The sequence below is a fragment of the Mus pahari genome, chromosome 7 (genome assembly GCF_900095145.1).
Source record: "Mus pahari chromosome 7, PAHARI_EIJ_v1.1, whole genome shotgun sequence".
Taxonomy (NCBI): Eukaryota; Metazoa; Chordata; class Mammalia; order Rodentia; family Muridae; genus Mus; species Mus pahari.
In genome coordinates this window covers 58,180,146-58,193,931 of record NC_034596.1, presented here as the reverse complement: position 1 = coordinate 58,193,931, position 13,786 = coordinate 58,180,146, and the positions used below count along the sequence as shown (strand labels likewise).

General features: G+C 33.4%; 1 protein-coding gene across 1 annotated transcript in view; it reads right to left on the bottom strand.

Annotated features, from left to right (window-relative positions):
• Positions 1-2,994: 2,994 nt before the first annotated feature.
• The window catches only part of Lrfn5 (leucine rich repeat and fibronectin type III domain containing 5), a 307,094-nt gene continuing 296,302 nt past the window's right edge, over positions 2,995-13,786 (bottom strand). Inside the window, exons 5-6 of the mRNA XM_021201686.2 lie at positions 9,624-9,667; positions 2,995-3,387 (exon numbers count right to left, since the gene is read on the bottom strand). Coding sequence (XP_021057345.1) covers positions 3,370-3,387; positions 9,624-9,667 — 62 coding nt within the window. The 3' untranslated portion in view covers positions 2,995-3,369. The remainder of the gene's footprint in view (positions 3,388-9,623; positions 9,668-13,786) is intronic.

The following is a 13,786-nucleotide window of genomic DNA, read 5'->3' as shown; positions in this document are numbered from 1 at the left end:
AATTAACAGTATCGAAAGAGTGAAAAACATGTGCCCAAAAAATGAATGATTAAAACAAATGATTAATGATTATACTGTTATTTATCCTTCAATGTGAAGTAACCTTAAATTTGATAATTGGAATAAGTTCTTTTCAAAAGACAAATATTACATTATCTTGCATACATAAAATATCTACATTAAAAAATTCACAGTGAGGAAAGTTTGCAGAGTTGAGCAGGAACTAGGTAGGAAAGGAGAAATTAGCATTATTGCTAACAAATAGAATGAGCACAAAATTGTAAGTGCAGTTAACATATCGAGTTAGTTAAACACATTGTTTATTGTGTTCAAGATGCTTTTCACATAAACGCCTTCTTGAAAAGCAGTATTGAACACATCCGCATCCCGACAATCACACTTGCACGTGCAATTCAACTTCACTTTGTTGGAGACCTTTGGCTCTATGTGAATTTAAAGATTTTGTGACCCTAAGATAGTCAATGTCAATATATTTTGAATATGATATTTCAACAGAAAAATTTTAAAGTGTTAATACATATATATTTTAAATAAAAGTAAAAAAATATTTTTGAGTGAAACAAAAGGAATGTAAAATACAAAACTGAAGTAATCTGAGTAGTCAAGTATATTTGGAAAAATAACACAGTTTCAAAGCATTATACATAAGTTGTGAATATTTTTATATTAAATTGAAAATCAAAATTACCATAAATATAGTCTATCATTTGTAAAACTAAAAGTAATAATTAAAATTACTTCAATTTTATTTTTTATGTTTTTTTTTGCCAAATTATAATTTATTAGTCTTTTTCAGTTCTTCAGATTATAATTATAAAAAATTTTAGTTTAAGTTTGAACATTAGTTTCTAGTGTGCCCAAAAATTCATAAGCTTTGCATATATAGCAGACTTAACACTCCTTTTTTAAATTCTGATTCGGGTTCTTGCTATGTTTTATAAAATGCTGTGTCTAAGATGCTGCCTAAGAGCTTCTGTGAGCATCCACCTGTGAAACACAATTGAAAAATTAACTGGAAATGAAAACATCGAAATGATTCTGTGTGTGCTCATTGATTCTATGGTTGGCATTTGCTACCGCTCATTAGATTATTTATGCATTTGGATCATGACACAATGAATTAAATATATTGTTCCCATTCATCTTTGAATTATTTTGTCACATTTCTATAGAACTTTGTGAATGATCATTAATCTTACTTGGTTATTTGTGTTCTCTTTAATATCCTTAATGTTGGGGAGTTTGGATCTGGTGACATAGGTTATAGGGTAAAGGTACCTGTCACAAACTCTGATGATTTAAGTTCAATCCCCAATATAGAAGATATGGTAGAAGGAGAAAACCTGTGCATAGAAATTGTCCCTTCAACTTCACATGAATGCCATGGCATATGCATATCCATATGTCATGCACACATACATATGTACAAAATAAATACATAAAACATATTAAATTTTAAAAATGTATCCATGTATGTCATTGCACAAAATTTTTCCTTATTGCTTACCTGGAAAATCATATATGGAGACTCTTCATAATAATAATTGTTTGATGTAAACATGATAGCTTGCTTAATGCATGACTGAATTTGTTGCAAATGCAAGACTTTTGTTTATTGTTGGAAATGTAGAGTAAGAAATTAAATAATTTCATTCTAATATATTAAAAGTATACTCTATAGAACAGAAAATTATGGTGGTTTTCCTAAAAAAAAAAAAAAGCAAACAAAACCAAAAAACAAAAACAAGTAGATGACGGACTCTGATGCGCACACTAGCTAAGTGTCAGCGACAAGAAAAGCAAGGATGGAGTAGGGGTGAAAGTGGGACATCTCCAAAACACGCCTTGAAATGCCGCTCTAGACTGTGATATAGAAGCATCACTGCCTGGCATTCGTACATTGGAAAGGAAAAGAAATATAGTAGAAGAAATCTTCTATGCCAGCTTTCATTGCTTAGTGTATATCCATTTCTTTGACATAAACATTTGTGCTGCACACACACACACACACACACACAATTTTCCAAAGTACCAAACTTATCAACAAACAGAGAATGAAACAAATCCCCACATCAGAAATCATCACCAATAGTTCAACTCAAGCAAATGACTTCTTCCATTTCAAGCACACACGTGTCATGCCTGGGAAGTGTGCAAGTGTTTTTGCCTAGGGTAGCAAAAAAAAAAAAAGTTGTTGCTTTCAATGCTGAGAAAACCAATTATGGAAAAAAAAAAAACATTTGGAAAAAAAAAAAAAAACAAGTTCACTAGTATAGAAAATTGCTACTCACATTTCATTAAACTTGCATCTCATGCCAAAATAAATAGGTCATATGTAGCTTCAAGTTCTACCCAAATAATTGTGGCAATTTAGAATAAGACCAGAAACTGTTCTGATGCTTCAGTCTAATGTACAGTCTAAAATGCTAAGGCTGGATTCCATCCGAGTGTGGCTTTATTCACATTATGAGCTTCAAAGGTATTACATTTCTATATATTCTGGGGTTAACATAGATGTGAGTTGTTTTTTTTTTTTTTTTTTTTTTTTAATTTACTCTGAAAATTTGAAATGATGGAGAAAAGATCCTGACCATATCACTTAGGCCTGACCAAATTATTAAATTTTACCATTTTCTTTGTTCTTTAGGAAAGCCGAAGCTGATCTATACTTTCTCCAAACTGCTCCTTCTCTGACGGTCCACTAGGAGAGAGAGGACTGAACACTTTGCATCTTACATGAAATAATGCATCTGCTATAAATGAGTTCAGATAGTTGTTCTCTCCTCCTGTAGATATAGGAACAATCCTAAAGAAAAGTTTATTCTATTATTGAGCAATTTGAAATTCCTAAAGACCTTTACTTCATAGGTATAAAAGAACTTGATTATTAAAACATATTATTTTATATAAAAAATTCACACCACCATTTAGACTTGAAGCAAAAGGTAGTCCCAAAATAAGGCCATGTGCAAATTGTGTCATAGTAAAACATTTATTTGTTAAAGTGATATAGATTATTCAAGATTCTACAGTCTGTTAAATCATGGATGGCAATGTAGGATGGATTTGATACAGAACTTGATGCCAATGAAGGCTTGTTCTTTTTCCTTTATTAAAAAAAATATTTGTAGATCAGAAGAAAAAAATTTGGTTTTAAAAGGGGATGAACCATGTTCGGAGGGAGCCAGTTTCACCACATCAGAGACGTTGTAGCTTTGGCTCCCATGAGCGATTCCTTCTGGGACAAGCAGTTCAACAATCCACAGCTGTGAACTGAAACATTTTCAAATTTTATCCAGTAAAAATATTAGGGGCAACTGTTCTCAGGAGAGAGAGAAGTGGTGCTCTTCATATGGACTCCAGCCTCTGCAGTCAAAGAAAGGAAAAAGAAGAAGAAAACACAAATCAGTAAGATCATAGTGTTGAAATTCTAAAGCTGCTGAGCTGAGAAACTCAGGCAGAAGACTCCCGGCCAAAGGTAAAGGACAGATACTATCTGATCATTTCAAAGTTAGCAAATGTGTAATAATAGCCGTCCATTTCCAAAGCAAAACTAGGTGCATAAAGCCCCCATATTTATTTGCGTCAAACCTAAATTGTAGGCCATAATTTGCTCTTATTTCATTTTCCCCAACACCCTCTAGGTAAAATTCTTTGTGTTCATTGATCCATGCCATTTGTTATAATATATGCCTCTGTTGCTTTTTAGGAAAAAAACGGGCATCTTCTATCAGAATTCTTCAGCATTTCCAAAACTTTTACAATTCTTACTCTTTATATTCTGCAGAAACATTTGTAATATTAAAAATTCATGAGAATTGCTTGTGACCTTAATGAAGGATATTGTTCCTTTTCACTAATTAATTCTTCACTCACAAACCAAATACAGAGAGTGTGAATAAAAATAATTCACAAGAAGACACTCCACGGTTAATTTAAAGATGGGTTGGAACAAAACTATATAAAAATCAGTTCCTAAAAATATTTGAAGTTCAAACTGTGAGTATAGTTTTCTCCAGGATGGCTGAAAACTTCACATAGATTGAGGATATTTCTATAAGTTCCAATCTTGACAAACAAAGAAAGGGCAGTGGTTTAACCTAGCAGGTAAAACCCAAGCCAGCAAACCTGGTGACCTGGCTTTAATCCTTGGACTCCACTTGGGGGATTAACTTCTGCAAGCTGTCCTCTGACTGTCACAAGAGTATCATAGCTTATGTACATGGAGAGAGAGAGAGAGAGCGCGCGCGCGNGAGAGAGAGAGAGAGAGAGAGAGAGAGAGAGAGAGAGAGAGAGAGAGAGAGAGAGAGAATGGACAATGCACAAGTACAATTACACATAGAAAGAAATAGCATAGCTAATACATATGTACAATCACACAGACGCGCACTGAGACAAATACACACAAAAATACTGTGGATGATGCACATGTTCAGTCACACAGACTCACATACACACTAACAAGCATGCTTGTTAAGAGAGTTTATGTAAGAAGCAAAAGCTATTCAGAGTCTGCTGTTCTCACTTAGAGGAACAGCTGACCCTAGGTTAAATACATGAGGATGCCTCAGTCCTACTTGTTAGAGAGAAAAAAAGCAATCACATGTGGAGAGGGAGGGAAGGACCTGGGAGGGAAAGTGGACAAGTGGGGGTGGAGGAGAAGGGAGGGAAAGGGGAACCTGACCTGGTATTGGGTGAGGGAAAAGGACTGAAGTCCTGAGGCCCAACAGAACGAATGGAAACAGGCAACCTCAGAAAATAGGAGGTTGGCTGGGGGGGGGGGACCTCCCAGAATGCACAAGAGACCTGGGAGGTGAGAGACCTTAGATGCCCTACAGTAGGAAGAGGGAACTTAAATAGAATCCACCTCCAGCAGGAAGACAGGACATCAAATGAGGGAGAGGAGGCATCCCACACTCACAACTCTGACCCATAATTGTTCCCATCTGAAAGAATTACAACATGGAAATGGAGAGGAGCCTGAGTTAAAGAAGGTCCAGCAACAGGCCCAAAGAGGGATCCAGCTCAAAGGGAGTCCCAAGGCCTGATACTATTACTGAGGCTATGGAGCACTCACAAAAAGGGACCTAGCATGACTGCCCTCTGGAAAAGGCAGATAGTTGTACATATCCAATGGATAGAAGCTGCTGACCCCTGGTGTTGAATTAGGGAAAGACTGAAAGAAGCTGAGGAGGAGGATGACCCTGTAGGAGGTCCAGCCATCTCAATTTATCTGGACCCCTACGATCTCTCAAACATTGTTCTACCAAAGAGGCAGCATATTCCAGCTGATATGAGGCCATCAACACACATACAGCAGAGGTCTGCCAGGTCTGTATTCATTCAGAGATGATGCACCTAACCCTCAAGAGACTGGAAGTACCAGGGAGTTTAGAGGTCAGGTGGGGTAGGGGGTTGGGACATCCATGTGGAGACAGGAGGGTAGGGAGATGGTATGTGATGAGGAGCAGTAAGAAGGTGGATGGGGGGTGGTGGTGGTGGAATAAAATGTGGAGTGTAAAATAAAGAAAGAAAGAAATTTAAAAATAAAGGAATGTGCAGAGTACACATTCATATGTTAAATCTGGGTTATTTTCATAGTTTGGTTATAACAAAGGATACATGTACATCTAATCCTCAAACTCATTTCTGTTTCAAATCCTATATACAGAAAACTAGAAAAATTAGTAGCTTCTTTAGAACAGTTGCACTCACTTCTTAAAGTCTATTAGTAGAGAAGTTATAACAGAAATCTAAATTTATAATTATCTTATTTGACCATAAGCCATAAGAAAGAGGTCAAATTTGTAAATTATTAACATGTATTTTAAGACTAGTATAAGCTTGTATAGATTATGCCATGATTCCTGTAAGTGCATGCACATACGAACACAGAGAAAGCATACATATTCTTACAGTTTGAGTCTATAAGTCCTTCAAATTATCACTGACAACATCTCAGTATCAGTGTACTGAAATCTGCTAACTTCTGTATACACTTCCCCTTCCTAACATGTTAACATGGGGCATCCTTTGTTTTGCTGGGTTACTGTTAAGTATAAAATATTTGTTAATTATTCAAATTGCCCTGGTTATTATCATAAAACTCATGAATGAGTCCATGCCCCTGACCGTTAGTCATCTTAGTGTAGTTATATTCTTATAAATCATATCACCTAATAATTTTATGTAATTCACTGAAATATTTTAGGATCTGTGTAATTCTATATTTATTCAGGATTGAGGTCTTTAAAGAAAAAAAATCAAAATGAGACAAAACAAACAGATTAAGACATTTTGAGAAATAAAATTCTGTTTCAAACAGTACTCTGTGTGTGATAAAAATTCCCCTTAAAAGATACTTCAGTGAAGAAGCCCTGAGTCTGCCCCTGACAGGGATTCTGTGCACAAAGGCTAGTGCCTTCTCTGGGGCCCTTCATCCACACACAAAAGAGCACTTACACCCAAAAGTAACATGTGAGAAAGCTTTGGAACACAGCCTCCTCAGAAGAGCATTGACCTTTATCCTGTAGGAATGATGGGCCTGAAATAGCTAAAATAACTTAAATGTTCCAAGAATACCTATAGGTCAGTCATACACAGCTGAAAATCTTATATATAAATGGAATGAGAACTGCCTAATGAGTGAATGAGATTTTAACACTGATTTAATAAACATTTTTCTCCTTTGGGTGTCAGTTTTCTTGGTAATGATTATAGAAAACACAAAAATGAAAAATAACAAATGAAATATTTCTATGACATTAAGGTATTAACTTTATTTCTTAAAAACATTTAAAAAGTCATTATTAAGAATTTTAAAGACTCAAAAAAAGAATTTTAAAAACTCATATATTACACACTTTTCTCACTCACTCAAAGCAAACCATAAACTACATGAAGTTACGGATTTCTGTATATATAAGGATGTAGATAGTGGCTGACACATATTTACATTTTGTTTTAATCATATGTTCAAATTTTCTATAAGGAGCACTAAATTCTGTGTGATTAAAAACTCATTGTTAAAAATTTTATGAATCCATCACTCTGACAGGATTTTATTTTGTATAGCAGTACTGATAATCTTCAAAGTAAGGACAAAGGCTAACCTCTAAATTCCACTTTGAAAAATGAAACAGAAGAGTCATAGTGATGCATAATACCCTTGGAATGTGTTGAATAGTCTTTGGTATTCACTCTTCTGCTTCTCTTTGTCCCATAACTAAGCATGACTTTGAAATGCTTCTGATATAGCAATTACCTGAATCTAATTCGTTACTTAACCCACCTTAAGGTTTAGTTAATTTGGGTGCCCAAACTCCAACAATAAATGAACTTTAAATTTTTCTTTTAAAAAAAAAAGGACAGGAAAATCAATAGAGAATTTGGAAGAATAGAGAAGAAAGGAAAGGAGGATTGGGAAGGGAGAAGCTATAGAAGCTATAGAACTTTGGGAAAGAGACAGAGATACAAATAATACTGCAATAGTTATCACTATTTACAGATAATATGATAGTATATATAAGCAACCCCAAAAATTCTACCAGAGGACTTCTATAGCTGATAAACAACTTCAGCAAAGTAGCTGGATACAAATTTAACTCTAACAAATCAGGAGCCTTCCTTTATGCAAATGATAAATGGGCTGAGAAAGAAATAAGAGAAATAACACCCTTTACAATAGTCACAAATAATATAAAATATCTTAGGGTAACTCTAACCAAGCAAGTGAAAGATCTGTATGAAAAGAACCTCAAGTCTCTCAAGAAATAAATCAAAAAAGATTTCATAAAATGGAGAGATCTCCTATGCTCACGAATTGGAAAAATTACAATGTCAAAAAATGGCCATCCAACCAAAAGCAATCACCAAGATTTAACACAATCCCATCAAAATTCCAACACAACTTTTCAAAGTCATGGAAAGAAAAAAATTTTTAAAAGTAAAAAATCCCAGAATAGCAAAAACAATTTTTAATAAGAACTTTTGGGGGAGTCACCATTACTGACCTCAAGCTATACTACAGAGCAACAGTGATAAATACTGCATGTGTATTGGTACACACTTGTCAATGGAATCAAATTGAAGACAGAAATAAAACCCCACACATTTATGGAAGACTAGCCTTTTACAAAGGAGCCAAAATTATACAATGGAAAAAGGAACGCATCTTCAATAAATGGTGATGCTCCAACTGGTATTCTGTATGTAGAAAAATGAAAACAGATCTATATTTGTCACCTTGCACAAATTTCAAGTCTAAGTAGATTGAGAACCTCAATATAAAACCAGATACACTAAATCTAATAGAAGAGAAAGTGGGAGAGAGCCTTGAACTCATTGGCACGGGGGAAATTTACTAAACAGAACTCGAATGGCTCATGCTCTAAGACCAAGAATTGATAAATGGTAGCTCATGAAATTGTAAAGCTTCTGTAAGGCAAAGCACATCGGCAATAGGACAAATTGGCAACCTACATACTGGGAAATAATGTTTCCTAACTACACATCTGATAGAGGGCTAATATCCAAGTCAAGGGGAGGCTCCCCTTCCTTGAGGAAAATGTGAGGGGGCAATAGAAGGAGAGAATTGTAAGGGTGGGACAAGAAGGAGAAGAGGGAGGGTGGCTATGATCATCAGGGTAAAAAGTGGATAAGAAATAAAATATTAGGAGAAAAAAGAAACTCAAAAATGGTGTTAGGAAAAAAATACATAAAAATGTTTGGTCTTCTTTAGAGATGGACTTTACTATTAAGTATGACACAATGTGCAAATTTTTATATATGTACATATATAAATTTACACACACACACATATGTGGTATGTTACATATATTGTTAAAATAACTTTGATGTTGGAAAACATGCAGGGTTTTTTTTTTTTCAAATTTTCAAAAGATTCCCCCCCCCCCCCGACTTAAAACCTCAAACAAATGGTTGAAACGTCCAGCTGTTTGGACAGACTGCTTCAGTGTCCCTCCATTCTAGGAACACATTTTCTGACCCAACTAAAATGAAGGAATCAAATTCTTACTTGAAAATTTAAATAAAAACGAAACAGCTCTCAAGAAGAGTAATTGATAACTGACAAAAACATTGCCTCCAATAAGGCTCATGAGACCTTCATGTAAAACAACTTCGTTCATTTTGCAATGCTGTGTAAGGGAATATCTTTTTCAACCAGGCAAAATGTATTATCTCATCTCACAGTAGGACAGTAGGACAGGGATGAGAGGCATGGCTGAAGGTGTCCTGACAAAGACAGATGTCAGGCACGGGTCAGTATATTCATACAAAGATATATGTGTGTACAGAAGAGTTGTAAAAGTGATTTAAATCAGAAATGACAGCAAGAGTTGCTCCAGGGTCCAAGTAATGTCAGAACTCGAACTAGCTTTGATCCCAACAACATTTATGTACATCAGGAGTTGGTCCAGACCCATTTTTGACCCCAAGTAAACAGCAGTTTATATTGCTAAGTACTTGATTTAATGGACAATCTCAAATCAAGGCACTAACTTGTCAGCAATTAAATTTTCACACACACAGTAGCAAATCTCTGTGGTTTTGAAGTAATTTACTGTTAGTAAACATCTCACCTGGGTTTCCTGGACATTCTGGTCAACATTAGTCAGCAAAGCATCTGGGAAGGAGATTTGCAAAGTTTAATTATTTCTTTACTTCTTTTGTTCTTTTAGATCAGTTTCTAACACCCTACTCACACTGTTATTGCTGAACTGAACATTTTCTTGTAGAATAACAATTAGCTTTGTCATTTTATAGTTTTCTGCAGCTATTTGATACATTTACTAATATAAGTTTAATTTTAATGAATATATATATATGAATGACATGTCTGCAAATTTAGAGCCAATGTAGTTCAATGAGATAGTCAGGTTTCTATTTTTATTCATCCCAGAAATAGCATTTCAGCTGCAGAGCTGTCCATGAAAAACATGGAAACTACAAAGTTCTAAGTAGGTAAAAGAATTCATACATAATTGCCAGAGAGATATGAAAACAGTATTAACCATCAGTTAATATCTAGTCTACAAATACTCTTATGTCATCTATTTCTAAGTAAGATAGTACAAATAAGATCCTACATAAAATTTCATCTAAATTACCATTTATATATAAATGCTCAATATCATGATACAACCCTGGTTGGATATATTCTATTTCTTTGAAGAATGTAATCTTATGAAATACTATTAACTATTTAAAATGGAAAGGGTTAAGGGTCTTTAAGGATAGTTGCCAGATTTTATAATATATGTTAGGAAAAGGTGAAATATTAATTTGTTTTTATATATGAACTCATTGAGCACAAATATTTATTTGAATTTAAAATAGATCCTGTTGGTTAGGATTTTCATAAATGTTATAGGTAGGAAATAGTTCAGCAATTTGATTATGGTTGAATCAAACTGCACTTCATAATATAAATTTATTCTAATATTTTGATATTTATTTACTTGTATAATATGCAGCAAAATGACATAAACTGCATAATGTGTGTGTTAAATGAGATAAGGTGTATAACCACAACTAAAATGAATATATTAAAAATAACCACAGGTTCATGGCTTTTTCTAGAACATTATATATATATATATTTGTAACCATAATGTTAACCACTTTAAGAAGAAAGATGAAATGAGGATGTAAATAATTAGAAAGTTCAAATGACTAATATGTATTAGAAAATATGCAATTTGATGCTTATCTTAAAAATGATAGACATAGCTTGGGAAAATTTCTTTGACACTCCTTTGAAACCTAACTATATTTAACTAATTTCAAACTTATTAAATTGTATTATATGATTTTAGCTAACTTCTAGAAATCAGTGGATATATAAAAGTATATCTATCTATACATCATCTGTACAAATACACAATATGCAAATATATTCAATATTTCCTTTAGTTATTTAATATGTACTGAAACAGCTGAACTCAGCCATAACAATTACTCACCACTTCCTTTGTTATAATGACTAGTTATAAATTTTAATAACATTTCAAATGCATTTGTATTATCACCATGAGATAATATAATATTTTAATACAGTTCCAGTTATAAACTTGTAATTTCTGTCCCACTTATAATGAAATGACATTGAAGGGTAGCTGAATCATGGGAACATATTAATGAAACTTTTTGTGTAGATTTATGTTCTGTTAAAACAGTCATTTCCTCTGGAAAACAATGGAAAGGAACATAAAACTCATAGTGCTTATGAAATCATGGCTAAGGAAATTTCCTTGTTCACCTTTTTAGTTTTTGGGTCTATAATTTGGTCATTCTGAAAAAATGGTCTTTAAAAATGACATAAAAATCTTATTAATTTTGGTGAGCTTTTTCTTTCTTTTATGAAATTTGATCATACTTTTCATGTTTTCTAAGATGGCCCTTGGCCTTGTGAAGGCTCAGTGCCCCAGTGTAGGGGAGTGCCAGGACAGGGAAGCAGGAGTGGGTGGGATAGTGAGCAGGGGGAGGGAGGATGGGATCTGGGGGGGGAGGTGAAGTGGAAATGAGGAAAGGGGATAAAATTCGAAATGTAAATAAAGAATATCTAATAAAAGTGAAAACGATGAAAAATAAAGAAATGTACATCTTCTTGTTTTATGTGTATATGTGTAGACATGAGGGAAATGATGTGTACCATATATATTTTGGACACTAAAGAATTCAGAAGAGAAATTGCGTCCCCCAGTCCTCCATAACTGGAATGACAGAAGTTACAAGCCACATTGTGTGTACTAGGAACTGAAACCAGGTTCCCTGCAATAACACTAAGATCACTCAAGTACTAAGCTGTATATCCAGGTCCTTAATTACATATTTCATAACCATAAAAGAAATTCAATTCCATTTACACTTACATATTAAGGTACTTAAGCATTATTTCCATTATTATTATTATTATTATTATTATTATTATTATATAATTATAATATCAATATTGGTACTAAGAAGAAAAGTATTGTACTTTCCCATCCAACCTATGGCATTACTGAAGTCGTTACACCGAACATTTTCCTGGCTCACACAGAAGCATGCAATGCTAGGGGCTACTCTCATGTCAATGAACAGTCTGAGGAAGAGAACAATCCTCTCTGTGTGACTAAATGTCCATGCCTCACTTAACATTATAAACAGCACTTGTATATCATCAAGACCAAGAAAACAACAATCTCTTGTTTGCTTCCCTCTTTGAAAAAAATATACAATTTCATTTACAAGACAAATACAGAGTCTTTTATGTCTACAAAAAAAATTAAAGATTTGCATTTGAAGAAAGTTTTATTAAGTTTATACCTGACCATAAGCATAAAAGGAATACTAAAATTTAGAAAACAGGAAATAATTACTTAGAATTTTCTGATTATTTGTTTAATTTCTAAGTAAAAGTTACATTTCTGCAATTAAATCAAGTAAAACAAATGAAGTTATATTGACAGCAATCACTTTATGAGTGCTTAAAACTGAAGAGGAAAATGGACTGTATTAAAGTTTTGAAAGTGAATTATTTCAAAGAAAATACAAATATTTTACTGAATATATTTTTGTGTCACTAGATAACAGAATATTTTGAAATTATATTCTAAAACTTTATCAAACTATATCTTTGAAGTAGGTAAAATCAGTTGGTTTAATGCATCAGCTAGTGAGACATGTTGGAGTCCTTTAATTTTGGGGAACATTCTATAGGAAATAAACTAGACACTGTCGTGGTTACTGATTCCCACATCTGGTTTACACAGTTTTATAGAACAGATTTATATATTAATAAAGACGGAGGTCCCAAATATAATAGTCATCAAAACAAACTGTTCTTTCCTAGAATACTGAGAAAACTTTGAAGACTGTAGTCTTTGAAGGCTGTATTTTTTTGACACTACATTAATTTTTGTTTAGAATTTCTAAATCAATGAACAATTATACAAAAAGAACCAAAGCATTTTAGTGAGGGATACATAATGTTTTATATAAACATTCAGAGTAAGAAATTTTTAAATCTACTTCAGTAACAAAGACATGTTTTTTGCTTATAACAAACTGATAATGTTCTAGGGCTAAAATTAAAATGAAATAATGAAGAAAGGGTAATAAAAATCATATACCATTTCTGCCTATAGTAAAAAAAAGACAACAAAGAAGACCACATATGTATGGCAGGTTAAGTTAGAACTATACCATAGGGCAAATGAAAACCAAGGAGAGCATGGAATCTCTGATTGCTTAGGAATGTAATTAATTTCTGGACCACAGTCATCATGATGTTAATTAGTCAGAGCCATGAATATTTGTAATAATAATACCTCCATTCCTAGAGCTACTCATGCATTTATCTATCAGTTTACACATTCAGTCAACTAGGCATTTATTCTGTATCAGACATTATAATAGATAATATTAATTTTCTCCATAAGCAAAACTGCAATCATATGATGGTATCTTGTACACATGAACATCAGATATCTTTCTTGATATGATAGATTTTTGTTGATCTCTTGAAATATAAATTTTCCAAAGTTAAAGCTGGCTTAGATATTTATGTTTAAGAGACAAAGTTCCAAGCATGAAAAGTCTTATGAAAATACTAAAAAACATTAATTATTTTTAATAACTTTAGTCAATTTTCAAATGGTATAACGTCAAGGATTTTCAAATGCCTATGGGAAGTGAAATATTATCAATCTATCCTTCAAAAGATGCCTGAGCAGGGTGATCATTTCTAAAAACAAAGCTA